The sequence below is a fragment of the Alternaria infectoria genome, assembly GCF_024043175.1.
Source record: "Alternaria infectoria strain BMP 0036 chromosome Unknown scaffold_2, whole genome shotgun sequence".
Taxonomy (NCBI): domain Eukaryota; kingdom Fungi; phylum Ascomycota; class Dothideomycetes; order Pleosporales; family Pleosporaceae; genus Alternaria; species Alternaria infectoria.
The window spans coordinates 146,288-170,255 of NW_026250691.1; the positions used below are offsets into that span (position 1 = coordinate 146,288).

The 23,968-nt window shown below is 51.6% G+C and overlaps 7 protein-coding genes across 7 annotated transcripts; 4 read left to right on the top strand and 3 right to left on the bottom strand.

The window, feature by feature from the left end:
- Window positions 1-1,019: 1,019 nt before the first annotated feature.
- Window positions 1,020-2,108, top strand: J4E92_001500 (uncharacterized protein; the record flags this gene model as incomplete). Its single annotated transcript, XM_051492911.1, has 1 exon — window positions 1,020-2,108. One exon carries the CDS (start codon window positions 1,020-1,022, stop codon window positions 2,106-2,108), a length of 1,089 nt encoding a protein of 362 aa, XP_051356142.1.
- Window positions 2,109-2,624: 516 nt separating this feature from the next.
- On the top strand, window positions 2,625-6,715 carry J4E92_001501 (uncharacterized protein; the record flags this gene model as incomplete). Its single annotated transcript, XM_051492912.1, has 3 exons — window positions 2,625-2,632; window positions 2,681-2,688; window positions 3,303-6,715. 3 exons carry the CDS (start codon window positions 2,625-2,627, stop codon window positions 6,713-6,715), a joined length of 3,429 nt encoding a protein of 1,142 aa, XP_051356143.1.
- Window positions 6,716-9,489: 2,774 nt separating this feature from the next.
- J4E92_001502 (uncharacterized protein) lies at window positions 9,490-11,516 on the top strand (the record flags this gene model as incomplete). The annotated part of the gene is made up of 4 exons (XM_051492913.1): window positions 9,490-9,679; window positions 9,739-10,587; window positions 10,798-10,864; window positions 11,000-11,516. 4 exons carry the CDS (start codon window positions 9,490-9,492, stop codon window positions 11,514-11,516), a joined length of 1,623 nt encoding a protein of 540 aa, XP_051356144.1.
- A 3,642-nt stretch (window positions 11,517-15,158) lies between these two features.
- On the bottom strand, window positions 15,159-16,783 carry J4E92_001503 (uncharacterized protein; the record flags this gene model as incomplete). Its single annotated transcript, XM_051492914.1, has 2 exons — window positions 15,159-15,994; window positions 16,042-16,783. The coding sequence occupies 2 exons, from the start codon at window positions 16,781-16,783 to the stop codon at window positions 15,159-15,161; spliced, it is 1,578 nt and encodes a 525-aa protein (XP_051356145.1).
- A 1,054-nt stretch (window positions 16,784-17,837) lies between these two features.
- J4E92_001504 (uncharacterized protein) lies at window positions 17,838-18,930 on the top strand (the record flags this gene model as incomplete). Its single annotated transcript, XM_051492915.1, has 4 exons — window positions 17,838-18,266; window positions 18,317-18,560; window positions 18,614-18,766; window positions 18,818-18,930. The coding sequence occupies 4 exons, from the start codon at window positions 17,838-17,840 to the stop codon at window positions 18,928-18,930; spliced, it is 939 nt and encodes a 312-aa protein (XP_051356146.1).
- A 202-nt stretch (window positions 18,931-19,132) lies between these two features.
- J4E92_001505 (uncharacterized protein) lies at window positions 19,133-20,967 on the bottom strand (the record flags this gene model as incomplete). The annotated part of the gene is made up of 2 exons (XM_051492916.1): window positions 19,133-20,088; window positions 20,142-20,967. The coding sequence occupies 2 exons, from the start codon at window positions 20,965-20,967 to the stop codon at window positions 19,133-19,135; spliced, it is 1,782 nt and encodes a 593-aa protein (XP_051356147.1).
- A 770-nt stretch (window positions 20,968-21,737) lies between these two features.
- J4E92_001506 (uncharacterized protein) lies at window positions 21,738-23,406 on the bottom strand (the record flags this gene model as incomplete). Its single annotated transcript, XM_051492917.1, has 3 exons — window positions 21,738-22,858; window positions 22,909-23,279; window positions 23,330-23,406. 3 exons carry the CDS (start codon window positions 23,404-23,406, stop codon window positions 21,738-21,740), a joined length of 1,569 nt encoding a protein of 522 aa, XP_051356148.1.
- Window positions 23,407-23,968: the final 562 nt, after the last annotated feature.

Below are 23,968 nucleotides of genomic sequence, written 5' to 3' on the forward strand. Positions count from 1 at the left end.
GGGCAGCAAGATCTGTGAGGGAGGTGGTGAGTATGTGGATGGAGAGCTGGACTGGCGGTGATTGAAGTTGGAGAACAGCGGCTTCAGGGTGTTATGGCTCTAGGCACCATGGCCGCAACGGGGGTCGTGCTGCAACAACTGCGGCTGAGTGCTGCTTGCGCCACGCAGCGCTTCGGCGATTGCGGCCTAGCGGGAGCGAAATGAGAGCGAGCGTGACGTACCTGGACAGCTGCTCAGTTGATTATCACGTAGAGGGTTTGTGAAGCGTCGTCGCGATGGCGTGTACTGTAGGTTGGCCGAGAGAAGAGGAGAAGGCGATTAGCTATCTGCATCAAGCGCCTTGCCCTAACCGACAAGGTAAACTACCCATGCACACGCCCCGGAGCCGTCACATGGCAGCAGCTTGTCCCCCGGTGCGGTTTGACATGTCCAGCACGGCCAATAACACGGAGGCCCTGTTCTCATGCACAAGACGGCTGTTCTTTGACTGCAATCGCCTTGCACCAGTTGTTACCGTCGTGTGTTGCTGGTTGCCCCGGCAAGGTCTTGGTCGTGACAAGGGTTTCAGATTGGACCTGACAGCTCGCCTGCCCTTTCCCCAGCTTGTTCTGCGTGCGCGTGCTCTGGCAAGCGCGACCAGTCTCCCACAGGCAGGAACCACTGTCGAACGGCAGGGTCGACCTAGTGCGTGGATCCATACGCCTTCTTCGTCTGCGTTCTAGGCCATCTTCTGTTTCCTGCTCCTGCTGTTTTCTGTGTTCCTCAGTATGTCTAAGACTCGTCCACCGCACACAAGAAGGACATTAGACAGGCGCGCTGCAGACTATATTGGTGAAGAACAGGATGTTTCCAAGACCCGAACGCAATGTAGACCTCTAGATTAACAGCTTTAGGTGGGTGTCGAGTCAGTTCTTACCTTGAATGGGGCGCTTCCTAACCGTGCCTTCCGGCTACCTCAACTCACCAACACGTGTACACCAACGCGAACCCCGCCTACTCTCTGCGACTCTGCAGTCACCATGGACGTCGAAAAGTGCATAGATCTACACAACCGCATCGTCGCCCACGCTTGCTCGCACCTTCCACCCGACCGCCAACCTCAGATTCAACGCAGCTGGTTCAGCGCGCACTCACTAGATCCTTCCTCACCCGTTCCCTTGCCCCTAGATATCGAGGAAGAATTCGACGATGACCTCACAGCCTTCCTATCAGGCATCGACATCGTCGTGCCCGAACAACATCAACATCTGGCCTTTAATCCCTTGCTCGTCGGTGTCCCTTCGCCTAACCATATGATCCCCGATATGTGGCTTGGCATCATCGAGGAACGCGAGGATTACATCCTGCTTTACACAGGACCTGGATATGATGCAGGGGGTCTTTTGTACAGCCTATCGACGCAGCAAGTGGGCTACATGGCCTCCCCGTATTCCGAACCTGAAGACCTCTATTGGGACGATCTTCAGAATGCGCTGGAAATTTACTGGGACTGCGTTGAGTCGGGGAAATTCGTCATCGATGCAGAATACCTGGGAGATGAACTTACTACGCAGGGATGGAGGCTACTCGAGTGGACTGGCCTTGAGCTGGAGGGCGCGCTGGAGGCGTGGCATAGTTTGGTGGACGCGATCACTAAACGCCTACCGGGACAAGGGAAAGATGACGACCCGGGAGCACACCAGGAGGAGAAGCAAGAAGAAGTGGACGCTGTTTTGGTATCATCTGAGATCTTGGAGAAATATCCGGCTATCCCGTCTTTCGCACGCGCATTCCTTTCTCGGGCGAAGAAGCCGACCTTTACTTCCATCGCTCCGCAACTGGACATTCCGACCGAAGCCTTCGTTCACCGTGTAGGTGCCAAATTACAGGAGCTACACCCCGACGCTTCCATCACCACTCCGGACTATGAAATGGGCTATATACCCAAATTTCTCTTGTTCCCGTGGCGGACACAAGGCCTCGAACTCGTTCTCGAGTCTGATCGTGACCGGTGGAAGGATAGACGGGGACATGCCCACACCCTTGACAACCGCGCTGGTCTGTATCTGACCCCCGATGGCACGCACACACACAATCTCTCTACTCCTACCTTTCCCCATCGGAGCTAATGGCCACGTGCGCAAGAACAATGGAACTATCGTGAAGCCGAGCGACCAAGGTCAAGATGCTTTGTATCGGCATGGGACGTGTACCCCCTTTCTACCCACACATGGCACACCGTTGGCCGCTGTCCTAGTCAACTGGTGTGAACTAGTTGAGAAGGGAAGCTGGCACGTTGATGAAAACGGCGTCGCAGGTGAAGAAGATATATGGAAACAAGCGGATACGGAAGACAAGGCCGAGGATTACATGACAGATTGGAGTTGCTTTTGAACAAACTGAACAGGGCGCTACCGCCTATATCAGCACGAACGACTAGATTTGATAAGATTTCGAGGTCTTTCAGACTTCTAGGAGGTAGGCACCCAGCTTTTCTCGTTACACAGGATATCTCGGATATTATAGGATAGAGAGCTTACGGTAAACTGGGGCGAGCAGTGTAAATCCTATACACGTAACCTGTCAAAGGTAAGTATGTCGACTACGCAGATCGTCTATCCATCACGAGGCCTCCCAACACCATCATGCCAACGTTCGGCTCGGCCAGGAGTGATCATAGAGAGGTACCAGTACAACGCAGGCCAACTGGTAAGTCATAGTTTCTGGATTTCCTTTTGGATATAACACCAAGGGTGGCCATGTTCCGGGTCGCATTCTACAAAGAGTATTCTAAGGTAGGCATACATGATCTTAGAAAATGGATACTTAACAAGATCTAATGTCGGGCATTGGGAATTATGAAACTGCGGTTCATGAAGGCAGGAAGCTGTGAGAAGTGATGGTGATATGAACCAAATTGGTGGTAATGGTCGCTACCGCGTTGAGCAGGGCGCAAGGCAGCGATCACATCTGGAGCTATCTGTCAGATCTAGATAAGCCGGAGATAAGGACGGAAATACAGTCCATGACTATGCACTACTTCGTCGCGCTTCGTCGAGCTTCTTTGGTACACGTGAGTTGGCGAGCGAGGGTGCAGGCTAGGGTGGCGGGGCAGACTAGAAGCTCCGGGACCCGTACCTAACCACAGGCACTGACGCAGTACTGCTCCACGGTTCGCGCCTCTTTCATTCCACGTCCTTGTACCAAAACGGCCACGGCCTATTTCTTTCTTTCTCTTTATACGTTAATCTACCCCACCGCCTCTCTACTGCCCGCACTTCTCTCCCAGCTGCGCCCATCACCGAAGCTCGCTGCAGCCTGAGAACAGTACATCGCCATCATGGCCGACCAACCGCCCGAGCAACCAGAGCACCAAGACAAGGCCATGGCCGACCAACCAGACAACGCGACATCTGAGCAGCAAGACAGCGCAATGCCTGATGCTGCACCCGCACCTGCACCTGCACCCGCTGCTGCGCCGGACGCCATGTCCGACGCCGACAAGGTGAGCTCACCTTCCGACCGCCTGTCAAAGAGACACGCTGACGAGGATATCTTCCAGATCCGTGCAAAGCGCCTTGCAAAGCTGGGCGGCCCTGCGACTCCAAATGGTCCTTCACGGCCGCCCTCGACCGCACCCGAAGCCGCATCATCGGGCACTTCATCCCCAAAGCCCGCTGAATCACCGGCGCCACCACCGCAGCCCACTCCGACCGCGAATCCCTTCTCCCAATTAGGCGTCAAGACCGACGAGCCGCCCAAGAAGCGCATCACTATCAAACCCGCACAGTCGTCGAGCAATGGCCCCACACCGCAGCCCGCCCAGAAGGCGCCGGAACTGAGCATAGAAGCGTGGGAGGATCGGACAATCAGCAGCATCTTTAGGGTAACTCTGGACGAGAGCCATACGCACGATGCACACGGACATAAGCTACACTTTGCGAAAGGCCCCAGACGCGATCTCGAGGAACAGGGCAGGCCAATCCGCTTTACTACAGATCAACTGGATTCCATCATAATGGAAGCAGCGTCAGAAAAGCATCAGGGCTATGCGTTGGAATATACTATGAGTTGCTGGAAACGCGTTTCCAAAGCGCTCAAGAACCTCGCCAATAAGACTGGTCCACGGTTCGAAATTGTCAAAGAGGCCCGGCGAGTGTGCTTCAGCTATTGCATCTTCGCGGCTAGCATGCCAGAAATGTTCCAGGAAGACCCACCCGCGGAGAACGCACTGGCTGATCGCTTACTTCTCGGACCTGACGACGAGCGCGGCATCTGCTACGAGTTCCTCACTGAAGCCAGCCAGCGGATAGGCGAAGACGATATCATCAAGGACACACTTGTGGAAGCTATGGTGGATGTCAGCCGACGCCTCTCTAAGGTTTCTATGAATGGAGACTACAAGGCACACATGTTGATCCTGCGGGTATTCGTCCGATTTCCGCCGCTCGTGGCTGCCATGGCACAGTCTGAGACGTTTCTGCCTGCTTACATCGAGGCTCAACATATCGAAACACATAGCTTCTTAGGGCCCTTCTTCCGTCTATCCCCTATGCAGGCTGACGTAGCCATGAACTACTTCTCTGGCTCCGCGGCTGTCGACAAGGGACTCATCGTCAACGCGCAACGAGCTGTCCGCATGACACTTCAAACCCACCAAGAAGAACTGCTGGACATTACGAACACTTTCATCAAGAACAAGGAATCTCGCGAGAAGATGCTGGACTGGTTAGCGCTTACAGTCAATAAGAACCACAAGAGGCGTGCGATACAAGTGGACAGGAAAACGGTATCATCAGATGGCTTCATGGTCAATGTCACAGTGATTTTAGATCGTCTCTGTGAGCCTTTCATGGACGCTACCTTTTCCAAGATCGATCGCATCGACATTGACTACCTTCGCCGATCACCCCGCGTTGATATCCAAGATGAAACAAAGATCAATGCCGACCAGAATGCATCGGACGAGTTCTACAGTACCAAAGCCTCAGGTACCAACAACTTCATCAGCGAGGTCTTCTTCTTGACAGTGGCTGCTCATCACTATGGTCTGGAGGCAGCCAATACCAAATTGGGTACCCTTCAAAAGGACGTAAAGTACCTTGAGAAGGAGCTTGCTAAGCTCGAGCCCGAGCGACCCAAGTACATGACTAGTCAGGCGCAGCTGGCTGTCTTTGACAACCACATCAAGAAGATGAAAGACCAGATCGAGAAGGCCAAGTGTAGCATCCTGGCCATTCAAGGTGTCTTGCTTGATGAGACTACACAAGCTCGGTCTATGCAATTGATGCGATACGTCATCGTGTGGCTGCTACGACTTGCTTCGCCCGGTACCAACTTCCCTAAGTCAGAGCTGCAGCTGCCTCTACCCGAAGAGCAACCACTGCAGTTCAGGTGTCTACCTGAATATTTCGTCGAAGACATCGTTGGAAACTTCAAATTCATCACTCGCTACATGCCGCATATTATCACAACCACTCAGTGCGAGGAAATTGTCAAGATCTGCATTACCTTCCTGAGAAGCTCAGAGTACATCAAGAACCCATACTTAAAGTCTGGTCTTGTCACCATTCTGTTCCACGGAGTATGGGAAATTCACGGTAAGCCAAAGGGCGTGCTTGGCGACACGCTATTTGCACACGACTTCGCCATGAAGCACTTGCTCCACGCACTGATGAAGTTCTACATCGAATGTGAGAGCACCGGGACACATACGCAGTTCTTTGACAAGTTCAACATTCGATACGAGATCTTCCAGGTCATCAAGTGCATCTGGCCGAACCCAGTGTATCGCGAGCACCTTGCGACTGAAGCGCGCGTCAACTTGGACTTCTTCGTTCAATTCGTCAACCTGCTCCTCAACGATGTAACATTCGTCCTGGACGAGTCATTCACCGCTTTCAAGGAGATCCACGATCTATCACGAGAGCTCAAGAATGCCCCAGCAAACATGGAGCAGACGGAGCGTCAAGAGAGGGAAGAAAAGCTGTCATCAGCTCAGGGCAAGGCCAAGAGCTACATGCAACTCACCAACGAAACCGTCGCCATGCTAAAGCTCTTCACCGAAGCCCTCGCCGACTCCTTCACCAAAAAGGAAGTCGTCGTGCGCCTCGCCCACATGCTAGACTACAACCTCGAAGCCCTCGTCGGCCCCAAGAAATCCCAACTCAAAGTCGAAAACCCAGAGGAATACGGCTGGAACCCACGCAACATGCTCGCAGAAGTCACAGACGTCTACCTCAACCTCGAATCCAAGCAATCCTTCATCGACGCCGTTGCCACAGACGGTCGCTCCTACCGCCCCGAATACATGGACGAAGCCTACAAGATCCTCCAACGCTTCAAACTGAAGACCCCAGAGCAAATGACACAGTGGGAAAACATGTCCGAGCGTATCAAAACCGCTAAAGAGCAAGCGGACATGGTCGAAGCTGACCTCGGAGAGATTCCTGATCAGTACCTCGATCCTATTTTGGCGTCGCTCATGGAAGACCCCGTCACGCTTCCTGTTAGCAAACAGATTGTTGATAGAGGTACTATCCAGGCGCATCTGCTGAGTGATCCGCATGACCCGTTTAATCGGACGCCGCTTAAGATTGAGGATGTCATTCCGAATGATGAGCTCAGGGAGGAGATTCAGAGTTGGAAGGCTAATCTGTTGGCGGAGAAGATGGCGGAGCGGAGTAAGGCGGCTGCGGCTGCGGCCGGGGCGGGCGAGGCTATGGATACGTCGTAGATGGGAGAGATAGTGTTGGGGGTGAGGGATGGTTATGGCGTTCTTGGCGGTGTGTTTCAAGGGATCATGGGGAGGGAGGGTTTGCATGGGTATGGACGTCTAGGGTAAGAGTTGACGATGATGTTCACGAGGTATACTGGGATCGATGCGGTACAGTGTCACGCCTTATTATGGAGGTCTGATAGACACGTGTGCGTGTCGTAGCGTTCTGGGAGATTATGCATTTTCTCCTGGTCAATGGAATGATATTGTCAAAGCTGTTTTGCTTCTCAGGTTTGTGGTGTGGATTTGCGTGATGCTAACGTTCTGGCTGTTCGTTTTGTTTCGGGTGATGTGCTGGTCTGGTCTTCGTGACTGAGTTTTGCGGCGGAGTCGTCTTGCTTCATTCAGCCTTTCTGTGGATAGGTGGGTTTTGACGCATTGTTTTTGAGGGTTGTATGTTGCTAAGAGTTCGTTAAAAGATATGGGGATACGCGGTGTCTTCCTGTGGTTGTTATGAGCTGCGAATAATTCGTACATCACAGCTGTCTCAATACATTTGCTTAAGTCATTCAAAAGCCTGTTGCAGCTCTGATCGATTGGATGACATCTGATTGTTCGGTTAACGACGCTTCTCGTTCGAGACGACCTGGGTGCGTTGGTGTGGTGTGGACGCGAGAAGCTTTGAGTACCGTGTCGGGTAATATCTGGGTGGTTTGAGGAAGTGCTGAAGTCGAGAGAGAAACGGAAGATAAGAGGCTAAGGTTGCCGAAGTATGACACTTTGTCATATGGGGTGGCAATGGTCGGACGTATGCCATGCTATTCCTTGCGTTGAGTTCGATTGCGTTGCTTCGCTACACTTGTACTCTTGAGGAGAGACTGGAGTCGATGCTTAAGCAGAGCCCACAACGCGGTCTAGTTAACGCAGTATTGTAACACAGTAAAGGGGCTATACCCAGCCCGTGATACGCAGTAGATAAGCAGTGAATGTTCGCGTCGCTACACTTGTACATAGGGATGCTTTTCCGGTATGGTCGAGATTGATCCTGTGGCAGTAATTGTGAAGAGTACGTCAGGTCGATGTGGAAGACATTGCCGCTGATTAGCTGAGCAACTCGAGCAATGTATAACTGCAGATAGAGACTAGTATATATTATTGAGGTGATTCCGGGCTGGAAGACACACGGTAATAGTATATTGTAGGTCATCGTGGCACCATAGTATGTTCGGCCGCGAACTCCCTGTATCTAGTATTGAGCTGACATGTTTATTACAATTCTTGCCATTCCTCCTTCCAGATCCAAAAATACCCCCTAAATCTCGTATCAAGACCTCGTCCAGTGCCCCAGGCACCCACCATACCAAACGGTGTCATTCGAGCTTCCCACTCACATGACAAGTCTTCTGAAAGATATCGTTTCGTCAAGAGAATATCTCCATCGTTGTGTCGCACGCGGCCTTCCAGTGAAAAGTCTCCGACAGAATCAGTCCCTCGACTCTGCGAATCGATAATCGTATATGTGGTGTAGCCGCCGACATCCCACTTTGGTGTATCGGTGTCTCGTGCGACAAGTTGTATACTGTGCATAAGTGGATCGAAACGTCTTCTTCCCAAGGCCCTCCGCTGGTCTGAGGAGTAACCCGTCCACTGCCCGGAAGAAAGGAAGTCGGGTGAGAGCATTTGAGCGTGGCATTCGCCGAACGGTACGTCGTCATCTTCATCTTCGTAAGCAGGTGCTGGATTCTTGGCGAAGATAGTCGGCAAGAAGTGTACGAATGAGTTGAAAGGTATTTTGGTAGGTGACGGGAGTGCGGTATCGTGCAATGGACTTGAACCATGTACAGCGAGTTCCAGCATAAAAGTGGGGAGCAGAGTCGTAGTTTGATCCAATCCGAATCCATCGCCATGTCTCCTGGGGAAAGCACCATAGTCCCGCACCCGCTGCCGAAGGCTCTTAATCGCATCTCCATCCAATCTCACGCCGTTACTCGCCACTATTGGTGGATCTTTTATGTGGTTCACGGAGAAGAAGCGGTCGAAGGGTGCTTTGACTTGCTTCCCGTTTCCCGTCATTCGCAGTTGCGTCAAGATAGTGTAGCTGAGGATGAAGTTGACATCGAGGAGGTTGGGTGAGTATTCATCTGATTGGAAGTGAACCTGTAAGCGGCCTTGAAGCTCCAGGAATGTTTCGGGCTTGAGCTGTGCAGTTACAGGGTGGTGCAAAGCCATGATATGCGGTAGCCATCTACTCAGTTCATATGAATCGACCTCCTTGGCTTTGCGTAGGGTCCATGTGTCGCCGCTCTCGAGCAGAGCCCCGATGCATCTCTCCGCTGCATATGCGATGCGGATCGTCTCTTGTAGGGTCGTTGTGGCTAAGACGGAGTCGGCTTCCGCCCAATGGGTTTCCGATAGTTCTATGCCATTTTCAGAGAGCAGGAGCTGTCCTAAATTGTACTTTGCAATGTTGTGGAATACTATTCTGTCATTGCAGACGGTTCGCAATTGTCGATTGGCTCTAGAAAGATTGAGGGCTGACGAGCAGGGCAGAAAAGATGCGATATGCTGTGTGAGCTCATTGGGAAGTAACAGCAAGCTTGTCATAGCCGCTGTGTGATGTGGCTGAATGGCGAATCGAAGATCATGAGAGGAGTTATGACGATGTTTGCAGGGGGTTGACGGGTAGCGCGGCGTTAGCGCACGTGACGATAACGATAAGAGACCTGTCCACGAGTGCGTGCGAGGGCGACGTGACATTTCACAGCGTCAACACACCGACAGACGCGCCTAAAATGCTTCCAGATAACATCGCCAACAGCTACCGAGAGTATAAAGCTGATACCGAGATCTTTGTTACGTGGCTTGTTGAAACTGCTAGTCGTTGTGGCTTCGTCCCTTCTACCACTGCGCCAGCGCAAGCTACTGCTGCAGCTACTGGTGGTCGACTCAAGGGAAAGCGCGCGCGGCTGAACCCCAAGTCAGGTCTTCACAAGCACGCAAAATCACCATCAATGATCTGAAAACATGCGCCACTGCCGTAGCGGAGAAACCCCCCAAAAGGTTTGCGGTGCCACTCTACGCCAGCAGAGCCGCAGCTCGAGCAATCCGCCATCGCACCAAGTCGACGCTATGGCACGAAAACCAGACTCAAAACGTAGATGAAGACCTACAGCACGCATTCGCTGCTAGCAACGAGGCACATGCTACCTTCACGGGGACTTTAGAGTACGCACTTGATCTACTGAAGCCTTTCATCACTACTGGTAAAGCGATACTCAAGCCCGATGAGCATATAACGCCACCATCCGTGAATGGTTTGAACACCAGGTTCAGCTCGCTTGAAATTGAAGATCTGGCAGACCAGGAGCCGGAAAGTGGTGGACAGGCAGCCGCCACTGCCAAACCGGCACCAACTTCGAAGACGACATACACTGTCGACAACCAAAAGGACGACTGTTTGATCGCCATGAGCATGCTGATGCGCGATTATAATCAGATCAAGGTCGTCATCCAAACAACCTGGGCTCGTTATTACCGGAAGGACACCGACCTTGTTTCGACTGCGGCAACGACTCAAGCGGCTATGCAGATGATAAAGAGCTTAGTGCATGAGTTTTCGCTTTCCTTCCCCGAGATAAGAAACGTTGAGAGCTTTTGGCATACGTTCTTCGCTGATTCTGAGATCTGCAAGACTATGAGGAGAGATACGGACGAGATCCGAGCGATGCAACACACACTTAGAGGGAATGAAAGGCGCTGTGAAGTCAAGATCCCGGATGTCTTGCTGACCTATGGATGTCTGCAATCTTACATTTACATCTGGGATGTATTGCAACACATCGAGCCCTATGTCGATTCAGGGGATGTTGCCTATCTTACCTCCCCTGACCGTAAATTACAATAGCTCTCAAACGCCCTCGATGATATCGTATGGATGATAAGACGGGTGGATAAACAACTGCCTACTATGGATAACTTTACACTGGCATGGTATACATACCTAAATCGACGCATCTGCGAGGACCTTAAGCCTACGGACCAGACCCGCTATGGAGGAAACATTTCCCTAGAGATGTGGCTGTATACCGATCTCTACCTAGTCGCACAGGATGTTGTCTCAAGTCAGAACCCTGGCCTAGTGCTGGAAGATTATCAGAACATATGGACGTACGTTGACAGGGGCGGGTTTTTACAGGACGTGTTGACGACATCACTGCTTTTGGAGAGTCCATGGGGACGTGCAAACCTAAACTCCTTCTTTCGCGACCCTTCCGATGCGATGGAACGGCTGATCTGGTTGAGTTCAGACCCAATCTGGAACTCTCGCTTAGCGAGTGTCCGGCAAACCCATGGTCACGACGAGACCTGGTCGCCGGAAACATATGAAAACCGCAACCACTCCGATTGGGTCACCATGAATCCGTTCCTTGCTGGAACGATCTCGTTTGTGGTCATGCATGCTGCTAATGACCTACTCCTTCTTATGCAGAACGGCAATGGACTTGTACTGGGATATGCGCACCTTTACAACTTCCTTCATAACGCCCATAGCGCAAATGAGGCAGATTCGTCGGAGAAGTTAGTTACGAAAGAGTGGAAAGATATCGACAATGCAATTGCACTGCTTGGAGAGTCCGTTATCTTCATGGGCAGTAGACCGACAGCACTCGACCAGTGTACCAATCGCCTGGTTCGCGCGCATGGAATAAAGGTGAGTGATATTGCGCGTACCAATGGCCGTGGCAAGAAGAAGCAAATTGTTCGTGTGGGTGGTAAAATGAGCGTCCACAGCACTCCACTCATCAACCTCCTCTTCTAGGATGGCGGACCTAGCAACACAACGTTCCTCAATATTACAAATCGAGCCATCTCGGAGCTGCTCATGAAGGAGACCGAGACCTACAATAGCGACATACTTCCTCAGAAGCTTTTCAGTGGGCCTGAGGTAGCTGGGCCTCTTTTCATGCTCCGTGTGCCTCTCCAGCGCGAGTTGCCAGCGCTTCTTTTCTCGCTTGAACAACTACATCTCAGTTGTAAAGAGCTTAACGGTTGGATATTTGAGGCCTTGAGATCCGTAATGACGCAGCAACACATCCGGCCCAAAATAATGCTAGACTGGAAAGAGGACGGAGCCATACCAGCGAACCTCCTGTGGCACGAAAGAACCCATCACAAAAAGAATCAGAGTTCTGGATTGATCAACCAAGACGTGACTGGAGTGGACAGTCTTCCTATTCACGAAGCAGCGGAGATAATGACGAGGTTTCTGTACGAGCAAGATGGTCGCACAGGACATAGCCTTGCTGAGCATTCCACCTTGGCTTTCAACCATCACGTAGAGTAAGTGAGGGATAAGCACCGACACATACACTACGGCTAACCTATTTTGCACAGGCAGTTTCGTCTTCCGAATCCTTTGCGGCAGAGTACTGCTGACATATCTCGTCTTCTGGGGATACGGGTTCGCGTTGATGCAAAACTCAGTCATAAAACCTTCGAAGCTGCACTCTATTCTGAAGCATATACATGGAAGTCACTACCAGGTCCACATGATGAGTATGTTGCGGGACTGAGGTCGGTTGAGGGAGAAGACGCGAAGCTGAAAAGTGGCGAGGCCTACTTTGTTCCAGTCAAAGCTGGTGGTGAAATTGAAGTGGCCGCTTAGAACTTCGCAAGTTACGGTCGGATGTAGACTGCATTGCCGAAGAGTAGGAGGTTTGTTGCTCCATTACACGGCTGGATCGATCACCAGAAACCTCCGTCTTGGAAAGATACCTTTGGATTTGGACAATGTCATTAGACTATCACTTGGGAAAGACAAATTTGAGTATTGGAAAGAATGTATTGATAGTACAGCAAGACTATAACGACGGTGCAGAGGAGCGCCACAGATCGGCTTGAATAGTTCCATAGCACTGCAATTGCGACCCAGAGACCACGAGCTAATAATCTCTTCTACAACCCACTCGACCTGTAGGCAGAGAATACTCTCGAATGGAAACCATCGCAAGTCCAAGTACCTCCTTCTAAAAAGATAAACACCGCTGACAGAAGTTTGCCTCGAATAGCACTACTGGTATGCCTGACCGAGGTATTCACAGCGACTACTTGACTGTCCGTATTCAATCAAGGCTAGAAGATCCCGTACGCACTCTTATACTGCTTATGATCTCTTTTAAACGAACAAGTGTTCTAGCCGAATGCGCATCCCCAGCTTCATTTAAGATGAATGAAAAGTCCCAATCGTCGATCTTGAGATAGTCTTTGAGAACCATAGTGATATGCGAGATTGCTTTAGCGCCGTCGTTTGTCGTTCTCCCAACTTGTGACAATAGATCCGATGTTCTTGTTTGCTGCGAGGACATACCAGAGTGTCTCAAAACGAGACCAATCACCGGTTTTTGATGGGTGAATAATACGTTCACTGACGCGAGTAAGCGTTCTACGGCTCTCCTCTGAAACATCATACCGAGATTCCAGTCTTTGAGATCAACGAACAACACATACGCAGTCTCATCTTCAGCGTGGCCTATACTCGTCTTGACAACCTTCATCGAACCAGGATATCCAATCGGAAATTGGAAGGCGACATCTTCAAATGCTGTTTCTGCGCCTCTCAGAAGCTCTGCAAGTGGAGCGGTTTCTTGAAATCCGATGATACCGTTAGCATGTAAGATACGCTCCAGGCGGTGAACGAAGCTAGTGAATGGTCAACTTAGATCTTCCACACGAGCATATGGTTTCACGTACAAAGTGGCTGCGTAATTGCCACTGGTGATACTCAGGCCTCGGTCCGGGATTTCGGCGACCCAAAATAACATATTCTTGAACTCGATCTTCTTTCCAGAAGCATTGTAGGCATGAAATTCTTGTTCATACTGCACCGCACCCCTCCATATTCTTGTACAAGCTTGGAGCGCATCGGCAGTCATCAGATCGGTCTCACTGTAATGCTCTTGCGCCAGATACTGCTCAGTCTTCATGAACCACCGAACGGTTCTAATGTCCTCTGAGATTGACAAGATCGAGCCACTCCCAGCAATGATTGCCACAAGGTTTAGGAATAGTTTTCGCATCTCCCATTGATGTAAAGTCCATTCATCAAGAGCGGTGTCTCGATCAATTGGAATGGTATTGACGAGTAAATCCATGCCAATCTGGTCCGGTCCCAGAAGGCAAATATTGTGCAAGCTTTTGACCGTCATTGTAGATTCTGGAATCGATGGAATAGGCGGATGAGATCTTAGGGTCTGCTGTCGTCGTTTCAGAAGATCTCTGACCGAGCCACGGAATGCTCGCTCGTAGACCCCCGAGGAAAATATGTCCGAGTCAAAATCGAAGATGCGCGATATCTTTGACATGTTGTCTGTGATTCTGCTGGTCAGAGATGCAGAGTCGCGATGAACATAAAGAGACATCGAGTCCGCTTTCGCTCGGTCAAGAACTTTACGGGTCTTATGTGTACCAAGATATCGTTGCTGTTCAGATATAGTTTTGCTGAACGTATAAGTATGGGCTATCGCTTTGTAAGCAATGGTAACACTTACCAGTTACAGGCTGTCAATAACAGAGTGAGCGAGCTCGTCTGGTGCTCAATAAGTCTCTGTACGCTTTCTGGGCCGCTGCTTCCAAAAGCAACCTTGTATTTATCGCGAAGATCGAGCGGTTTCTCTGTCAGCTGTGCAAGATTGGTAAAAAAGCTTTCGATCTTGTTCATCAACAGCTTGCAGCAAGACACTGATACGTCCAGGTCCATGACCAGCTGATGATGATTGTCTTGAAGATCTTGATCTATCCACTCCTGTATCTTCGTCGAGGCTGCCCGTAAGGCTGTGAGCTGGGATGCCAGACTCAACAAAGTGAGATCAGCCTCGCCCCATCTGGTCTGAAGATCGCGGATGATTCCGATGACCTTACTGATGCCATCTACGATGCTGAAGATCGAGCCCACTCCACCTGCGAAGAAGCAGATAAGAAGTTAGCTCATATATTGAACAAAATATTTGAAGTCTTTTTCATACCCAGGACGGCGAGCACCTCTGCCATCTTTGTAGCGTCTTCAGCCTCGTGACATTGCTGACCGTGTTCCCAACAGAGAAGGGCTGTCAATCCTGGACCAGTCGGTCTTGTTTGGCTATGTGCGTTGAAGATATAGAAGAGAACGTGTATAAACGACAAAGTTACCAGGACATCGTTCAAGGTAACATCATACACGAGGGTTTGGGTGCTTGGATGCGCCAAGCTTCAGCTCCTGTGTTTCGCCCCCGCACTACATTCAACATAGTCAGCACATTAAATCTGATTGGCCCAAGCCTGGCTACTGTCAGCTGAAGGCTTATAGTCTTCCGCCTCAAAATGATTAGATTAAGCACGATCAGATCGGAATGTATCGATGAGACATGATGGTAACGATGTTGCTACGTGTTTAAAATATCGCACTGGAATCGGCCATAACTGCAATTTACCGACACTCGAACGAAGCTGCCTTATCGGGGTCACCTTCAGCGTAAACTAGATGCTTCGGCCATAAGCACAGCTGCGCCTTCCTACCCGTCGCAGACTCCGCTTCCAGCATCTCAGGTGCCACACCCTTCTCTACCCAATCGATGAGGGTTTTAAGACCATCGCCAGGATACCAACCCAGCCCACCGCCGCAGTGATCCACGCCAGGCGCCTCAAAGTAGCGATAGTAATCACTGGAATTCGGATCACGCTCATGCACCTGCTGCGCATAGTGCGCAGTCGCATCAGGCGCGATAGCCTGATCGGCCAACCCATGCCACGAAAGGAGCTTGCCCCCCGCTTTTCGAAACCCGTCGAGATCTGTGTTTGCGGTTCCGATAACAGAGTCGTAACGGGCTACAGCATCGTGGAAGAGCTGCTCGAAATACGTGGTGTTCATTCGTGCGGTGTCGTATTCGCGGTCGCGGATAACAAAGTCGGTGATCCAGGTTTGTGGTACGGCAAACGGTACGCCGACGCATGTATTGTTCTTGCTGCATGTTGTTGATGCGAGGCCAACGAACGAAGCCCCGATGTTGCCGGGGTACCACAGGAATTCGCCTTCGGGAGTTGTTGCGCCTTGCCATATCAACTTTGCTACCTTGGCTAGGGTGTTCGTGATAGTCATGCTCTGGTTGGTAGAGGGGCAGAGATATTGTTTGCCAACGACGGTCATTGGGTCAAAGGTGCAGTCTTGAGGTGCCAAGATGATGCCATCCTCCAGACCATCGAGACCATCGCAGGCTTCGGCAACAGCAACGTTGATAGCTTCAAATTCCTGCGGAGTCGGAAACCCTGATGTGTGTTAGTCATTCATGTGTAGCCCTCGTTTGAGTACTGACCATTCTCGTTCATGACAACCTGCGGCCAGAAGAGTTGCATCATCAACTCGTTCCAGTAGATAGCTGGTGCAGCCGCCAAGATACCATCATACTGATTGGGGTACTTCTGCGCCATCATGTAACCTTGTCTGCCACCCTGCGAGCATCCATTCCAATAGCTATAGCTCGGTGCTTTGCCATAGTAAGAATGAGTGATCGCCTTTCCCAGCGTCGCGGCATCATCTAAAGAGACCGAGGAAAGGTCTTCTAGTAACACCCAATCGACATCGCCAGAGTTAGTCAGCGACCAGCTGATATCCTGCCCGATGTGACCTCCGTCTGTCGCGACGGTAACGAAACCCTCGCTAGCCGCCCATGGGAGTGTGGTGTTGGTTTCGGGTCCCGCAGCCCATCCTCCACCACCGGCGCCCAAGAGTCTTCCTGTCCACTTCTCAGGCGAGGGTAGCCAAACGACCGTGTGGATAGTGTCATTGGAGCCGGGATGCGTGTATGTGATGATCACTTCACAAGCGTTCAGATCGGTCACGGCAGTGGCGTAATGGTTTTGCTCTGCGGGAGCTTGGAATGACAAATTCGTGTGTGCTTTTGTAGCAATGTCGAGAATTTCGCCGCCTGGCAGCTCCAGATCCTGGAAGGAAGAAGCTTCGCAGACTGGTTCTCCGAAGGCTGGGCATATCAGGAAAGCCAATATAGGAATGAGGGAAACGAGACTTCGTCTCCTCCATGGAGTTGTGTGCTGCATCGTAGTCGCAGGAAAGACTGAGAAAGCTACTCGTCAAGAGTTACTTACACTGCATACATTGCTTCCTTTACTTATAGCAAGCGCATACTGGACTCTTTCGCATATTGATCCTGAACCGAAGGATTCAACTGAATACCCATAGGGATACCTACGTTGGTCAGTTTGCTACAAAGGCTGAGGCCATGTTAATATGAAAGGAGTATCAGCTGCCATCAGGCGCTCTACTGCCATCCAATCGTGACAATGATCGATTCTAGCGTGTCTGTCGATGAAGTATGCAAATTGGTGGATAATGGCTGAGTCATGTATTCATGACTTGAGCCGCGCCTCAAGCTTTTGAAACAAAGGGCGTTTAATCTAAACCCCTGTTGTGGCGGTTTGAGGGGGTTTGAGGCCATTTTGTTAACGCGATGTCTTGCATTGTTCAATATGCTGTGCCGCTTTGAATCATCTCTTCTTGCTCCAGATGTTGTTTTTGTTAAGACCCGTAGATGAAGTGGTAGTGGATGACGACCGTTGATGGTCGAGGTCTCTGTACTCTTTGAGCGCGGCACACCGCTGTCCGTTCCACAGGTCCCATGAACCGAGTCTGTGTGGCTTCAGGCCGCGAGCATCGGATGCTGTCTTCGTATGGTCGTCGCGTATCGCGGTTGATGGAGCATGGTTAATTGTGCGACCAGCGACGCAAGGTCGGCCATGTGTGGCGGCAGCACTATGCCTATTTGGGAACACCCGAAGACGTCACCACGCGTCAGTTTCGCGAAGTATCACAAACCGTTCTCAACTCTCGTCAGCGATTGCACCTTCGAGCTCGTGGGCACGTCCGTCTTTCCTACCAAGCTTACAATGAAATACCGAGTCGGCTCTTGAATTTACCCCACATACCTCGTGTGGGGCAACAGCTACCCCGAGACCGCCCCGCATCGGTCACGTACCGGTCGGAACCATGCCGCCCACATGTACAGCATGGCAAACTTCATATCTTTGCGACAATCTCTAGTCTGAGGGAAGAAGCCACTGATAAGCTAAGATCTACTATCAACACACCGCAACCATGGATCCAGCGCAATTCGGCTACAGTACTATCCCTCTCAACCACGCGCCATACGGCCCAATCGTCCCATCCGCTCTAGAAGGATCCAGTGCCGGAAAAGTAGCTCTCATAACGGGAGCCGGACAAGGCATCGGTGCCGCCATCGCAGAATCGCTAGCAAAATCTGGAGCTCACCTAGCCATCCTCGACCTAAACACGGACAACCTCATACAAACCAAGAAGACATGTTCAGCATTCGGTGGAAAGATCGAAGCGTATGGTTGCGATGTTACGGACATGGATCGCGTAAAGGAGGTCTTCGCACAAGTAGAGAAAGATCTAGGACCGATCGATATACTGGTGAACAATGCGGGAATATTTACTCAGCGTCCGTTCATCATGGGTAGCTTTGACACGTTTTGGAAACAGATCGAGGTCAATTTCAAGGCTGTAAGAATACCTTCCAGCATATTGAAACCTCTTGCTAAACGTATGTCCAGCCTCTCATGCTCATCCACGCCGTCCTCCCTCAAATGCGCGACCGCGGCCACGGCTGCATCATCAACATCGCTTCTCGCTCCGGTACTGTCGACGTACCCATGACTTTGGGGTACGTGACGTCAAAAGCGGCTCTGATGCGTGCTACACACACACTGCAATTGGAGATGGAACTTGATGGACTGGATCCAGCAATTCACATGTATGCGCTGCATCCAGGTGGTGTGAGGGGCAACATGGGCGGAGGTAACAGACACCCATTGGCACACGACACCGACAACCATGCTAACGTAATGTAGCTGGCGCGCCAGATGATGTGAAACAGAAGTACGGCGACATTACGGACGAAGGGTTCTTCAAAGATCTTTTCAAGGACGGGCCGTCGCTTTGCGGTCAAACCTGTGCTTGGCTAGCTAGTGGAAAGGGGAAGGAGTTGAGAGGGCTGTTTCTGGGTAAGAAGCACACGATCTGTGTATCGAAACCTTGGCACTGACATCATACAGATTGCCGGCAAGATGTGACGAAGCTGTTGGACATTGGAAGAGAAACACTGCTGAAGGAGAACCGGAATAGGCTGACAGTGAACTTCGTCGATGGATATTGCAACGAGCCATGATGGTTGGAACAGAAAGCCAATGTACATGCTAGGGGGTGAAGAGTCGGCATATTACAAGAGAAAAGACAAATACTCAAGAACAGAACAAATTCCATGTACAATCCGCCACCTTTCCTCCCCTCTACTCAAATCGTCCTCCTGAATCACTCTTCTCTTTTCGCGACATATAGGCGACGAAAACCAAGGCCACTGTGGTATACACCTAGTAAACAGGCATCTTGAACGCATCAAAATTGTATGTCCAGCTCTCGATAGACTCTTTGTCCTCAACACATTCAAAGTCAGAGCTGTTTCCTGCCCAAAGCGGTCTTGCAGGCCACTGGCAAAGCTGTTGCACTTCACCAGCGTTATCGCCAGAAGACACAGTCGCATTGAGGCGACTGGGCTTAACCCCATTCTCCACCCAATCAATGATCGTAGCCATGTTATCCTGCGGGTAAGGGCCAGGCTGGAGCTTATTAGCACCGCAGTGCGCCGCGCCGGGTACGAGGTAGAATTGGTACCAGTCAGCCATAGCTTCCTGGGCTTCGGCGTCAGTCATGTTGGGGTACATGATTGAGCGGACAGACTGCCAGTAATGGACGGAGGACGCGGCGGGGATGGAAGGGTCCGACTCGCCGTGGTAATGGATCATCTTTGCGCCGGAGGACTGGAACGGAGTGAGATCGGGTAGAGTGGTTTGCAGGCTGTCGAGATAGCGGATCATGCCGATGTTCATCCATTCTACGAGGGTGTCGTAGGTGACGTTGTCGAGGTTGGCGAGGTTGTCTAGGTCGAGAAGCTGGATGAACTTGGTAACGTACTCGCCACCAGTGGAAGGAATGCTGAGCTCCCACTTGCCGGTCGCGTTGTTGTATGTTGGATCGGCATCGCTGAGCTCGGAGCCGATCTGCCAGGAGAGGTATGCGCGCTCGCCCTTGGAGTTGTGTAGACCGTCGTAGACGCCCTGGGCTACCGCGATGTCGTCTGCAGTGATGGTGCCGTTCTGTTCAGGCTGAGCGCTGGTTTGCCCGCCCGGCATCTGGCGCTTGTTGAGGTCGCGCTTGCTGAAGCCGAAGCCGAGGGAGGTGCTGGTCTGCGCTGCGCAGTAGTAGCTTTCGCCGATCAAGGAGCTGAGATTGAAGTTGAGTTTGCAAAGATCGGTGCGAGAAATGACACCTAGAGTGACTCATGTTAGTGCATTACCACATGGTTGAAGAAATTGTACTTACCATCAGTACGTCCATCCAGAGGATCACAGGCAGCGATGGTGGCGTTGACTATCTTGGCTAAGGCGCATGGTGGAGGATAGTAGTCGTTGATAACGTTGATGGTAGCAGGGTAGACATGAAGCACCTGCTGCTGTGCAAAGCGGAAAGCAGGCGCACCAGCTACGACGCCGTCGTACTCCTCGCCCCAGCGCTGTACCTGGCTCATAGCCTCACGGCCACCATCAGAGCAGCCCTCGAAATAGGTGTATACCTTGGTGTCGTTCAGACCGTAGAAAGCCTGTGTGAGCGGCTTGCCAATCTTCGTCAACTCCCCGAGCGCGGTGTAGGCAAAGGCGTAGGTAGCATCCCAGTTGATGGTTCCGTTGCCATACAACACTGCTTCATCATAGCTCTGATCGAAAGCGTCGTAGCCTGCCGATGTGGCGCCAGAAGCTGCGTCGTATGGCAAACCTCCGGTGGCAACGCTTTGGAGAGAGAAACCCCCGCCACCAGCAAGGTAGAAGCGGTTCGCGAAGCTTGAGGGATCCGGAAAGGCGAATCTGAGGGGAATCGCGTCTCCCTTTCCAGTATGGGTGTAGCTGACAGTGACGTTGCAATAGGAGTAGGTAGCACCATCAGTTGTCGACGCTCCCATGCCGCTGCTTTCAAGGGTAGCATTGTAGAGCGCACTAGCAGTCACGGTGCCAGGTAGCAATTCGATTCCGAGCAGAGTGCCGTTAGAAGGAAGAGAGGCTTGCACGTTCGATACTGTGCAAAGTTCAGCTAACGAGGCTGCATTGGCGGCCACTGCCATGGCGATAGCCGTTGCGCAGCACGAGTGGCGCATGATGGATATATAACCGAGAAGAACGTAGGAATAAAGCGAGTGTAGAAGATGGAGAAGCTGTATTAGCGGGGTGGTGTTCGAGATATCTGTCGCGGTATGTCCAGCATTATATACTCCTTACCAATCCTGACTCGGGCTTTTGACTCCGCCATCGCAGTCGCAGTAAGGAAACCCAATCTGTGGCCGTAGACTTTTTCCATAGTCACAATGACCCCCGGTAATCTCTTAGTTGACTGTCACTAGATCTGTGGAACCATTCTTGTCCATGCGTGCCCTGTCAGAGGTCTGGCCGGCGATGTCTGTCACCGTGATGACGGCAACTTCCGCCTTGCGCGGCATTGCAGTACGTGTTTAGTGATGCAAAGAGTGAAGAAACATAGTGCGCCGGCTGTATCAATCGTTGCGCCGCGTCACTCGCAGGCTGCTTGCTGGTCGTAGACGTGAGCTGAAGACGCGTTCTCGGTTAGCGTGGATGTGGCCCAAGCTTGGAAGAGCCTTCTTCCAGACAAGCCTCGCTGCGTACGCTTTGGAAGTCTTTTGCTGTGCAAGGCTTGCAGCCAAGTTTTCACGCGGATGAAAGATCAAGCGGCTGTACAGACATGAGGCCACGTATTATCGCGGCGATGTTTCGGGATTGAGCGATGGAATGGGTAGTTCGCCCGAGGTAATGGATCAATCTTTATCATGACATTATCTGATTGTTTGCAAGTACGTTGCTATATGCAGAGTGGGCGTCACTCGGCGCGTATATGTGGAATCTACGCTTCTGATCACACTGTCTCTTTCGTCTCAACATGCTCCGTGCTGAGCCCCTTCTCAAACTTCTCCTCTTCATGTGCCGCAATCCTGGCATCAGCTTCGATGAATTCGGCTGGGCGGTGTAGCTGTATAGCGAGCTTATTCTGATGGATCAAGATACCGGGTTGCGTTTCAAAGAAGCGATCGATATCTTCAAGCGTCCGGTTCGCCGTCTCTGGGTAGAGGAAGTACGTGATCGGGATGAAGGAGAAGCAGATGACTGCCCAGATGATCCAGAACTTGTAGCCTAAGTTCTGGATACCGGGGAGGGTTGCTTGCACAACACCATAGTTGCAGATCCAGTTGGTCGCCATCGCGAGGGAAGCGCCTTTGGTTCTCATCTCAAGCGCGTTGATCTCGGTCGGGTACAGCCAAGGCACACCCAACACGCCCATGCCAAAGCTGGCGAAGAATACGAAGAAGAACGCAACAGCGACGATACCCAGCTTGTACGAATCGCCACCTTTCTCGGTCTGACCCTGCGATGCTGCAATGACGATCCAGCAAATGGAGCATGCTGCAGCTGAGACCATCATGACCTTGCGACGTCCATATCGCTCAATGACGAAGTATGCCAGACAAGCAAAGATCAGGTAGTCGACCGACCCAGCAGCAGCGAGGATGCGCGATAGTAGCTCAGATATTCCCAAGGCGTTGATGAAGATATAAGACATATAGTAACTCGTGACGTTGATTCCCGAGATCTGATTCATGGCCTGCATCCATGCGCCCAGAAGCATGCGTCGCAGTACACCGCTTGGTCCTTTACCGGTAAGAAGCTGCGTCCATGTGTATGTGTTCATTTGCTCGCGGTCGAGAATGTCCTTGATGATGTTGTACTGCGTGATAACCGAGGGTGATTCTGGGGTCGCTCCATGGCCTTCGAGCGCAGCAAGAACTTCCAAAGCTTCGTCGATCTTGCCTTTGCGGATCAGCAACCGAGGGGAGTCTGGTAGGAACGGGCACATGGCGTAGATGCACAGGGTGAAGAAGAGCTGAAACGCGAGCGGGAAACGCCATGCGATATCGCGCGGTGCGAACGAAAAGCCGAGAGTAAGCCAATTCGAGATGCTGAAGCCGGTGATGCAGTTCGCTATTGACGAATTAGCCAGAATGTCACACTGTATGTTGCAAATGCCGTACCCATCTGGATGATAACCAGCTTTCCTCGACTATTCATCTTACTGGTCTCAGCCTGCCAAACTCCAGCCGTTGCTGTGTTCATGCCAGTACCAAGCCCCGCCACGATGCGCCCGACCATCATGCTTGCTACAGTCCAACTACATGTCTGGATGATTGCGCCGATGCCGATGATCGTCGAACCGAGGAGGATCTGCCTTGGGCGTCCGAGAATGTCGCCAGTCCATATGGTACTCATTGCTCCGATAAAGCAGCCGATGTTGTAGATGGACGTCATCACACCTTGCATGTTGGCAGACGGATAGCCAAAGGTGTGGAGGAAGTTCTCTGAGATGATGACATTGCCAAAGACACCTTGATCGTAACCGTAGAAGCTAATGAGTGTCAGACAACCGTGTTGGAAGATGTCTTGATCGTAGCTTACACGAGTACCGTACTGGCAGCGATGGAAATCCATACTGTCAGCCGCTCACCAGAGCCTCCAAGATATTTGCGTGCCATGGTCGCGTACTCCCTGCCCAGCTACGGATGTCACGAAGTTTGTGATCGTGGATGCGGAGTAGGAGATGTCGTGGAAGGAGGTACCCCAAATCGAGAGATGTCAATAGCCGGTCCAATGCACTGGGCCTGTACCAAACTTTGTCATCTGCAACGGGGTCGCAGCGTCGATCAGCTCTTTATACCGGGCATGAGCCCTGGCTCGGGATTTTCTCCGCTTATCATTATCCTCGTTATGCGAAGCTTGTCAAGCCTCACAAGCCTCTGGTCGTCTCCAGATCCACTGAGCTTCCCCAGACTCTGATCACCTACCCCATACCCCATAGGCCGAAGGCCCACTCAGTCCACGCTTGAGCTCTGTGATTGGCGATGGCGGCGTTTTAGCCGAGCAAGGAGACAATGAGTGATCAAAGCGCAAGGGTGGTAAGGCGAATGCAGCGATGTTGAGGTTGCAAGTAGGGACATGATGCATCGCGGAATACTTATTCAGGGAAGGCGGAAAGATGCGTCGGCTGATGAGCACGGAAGGTGAAGCGAGCGCGGGGTAGCGAGGAAGGTGCGCCGA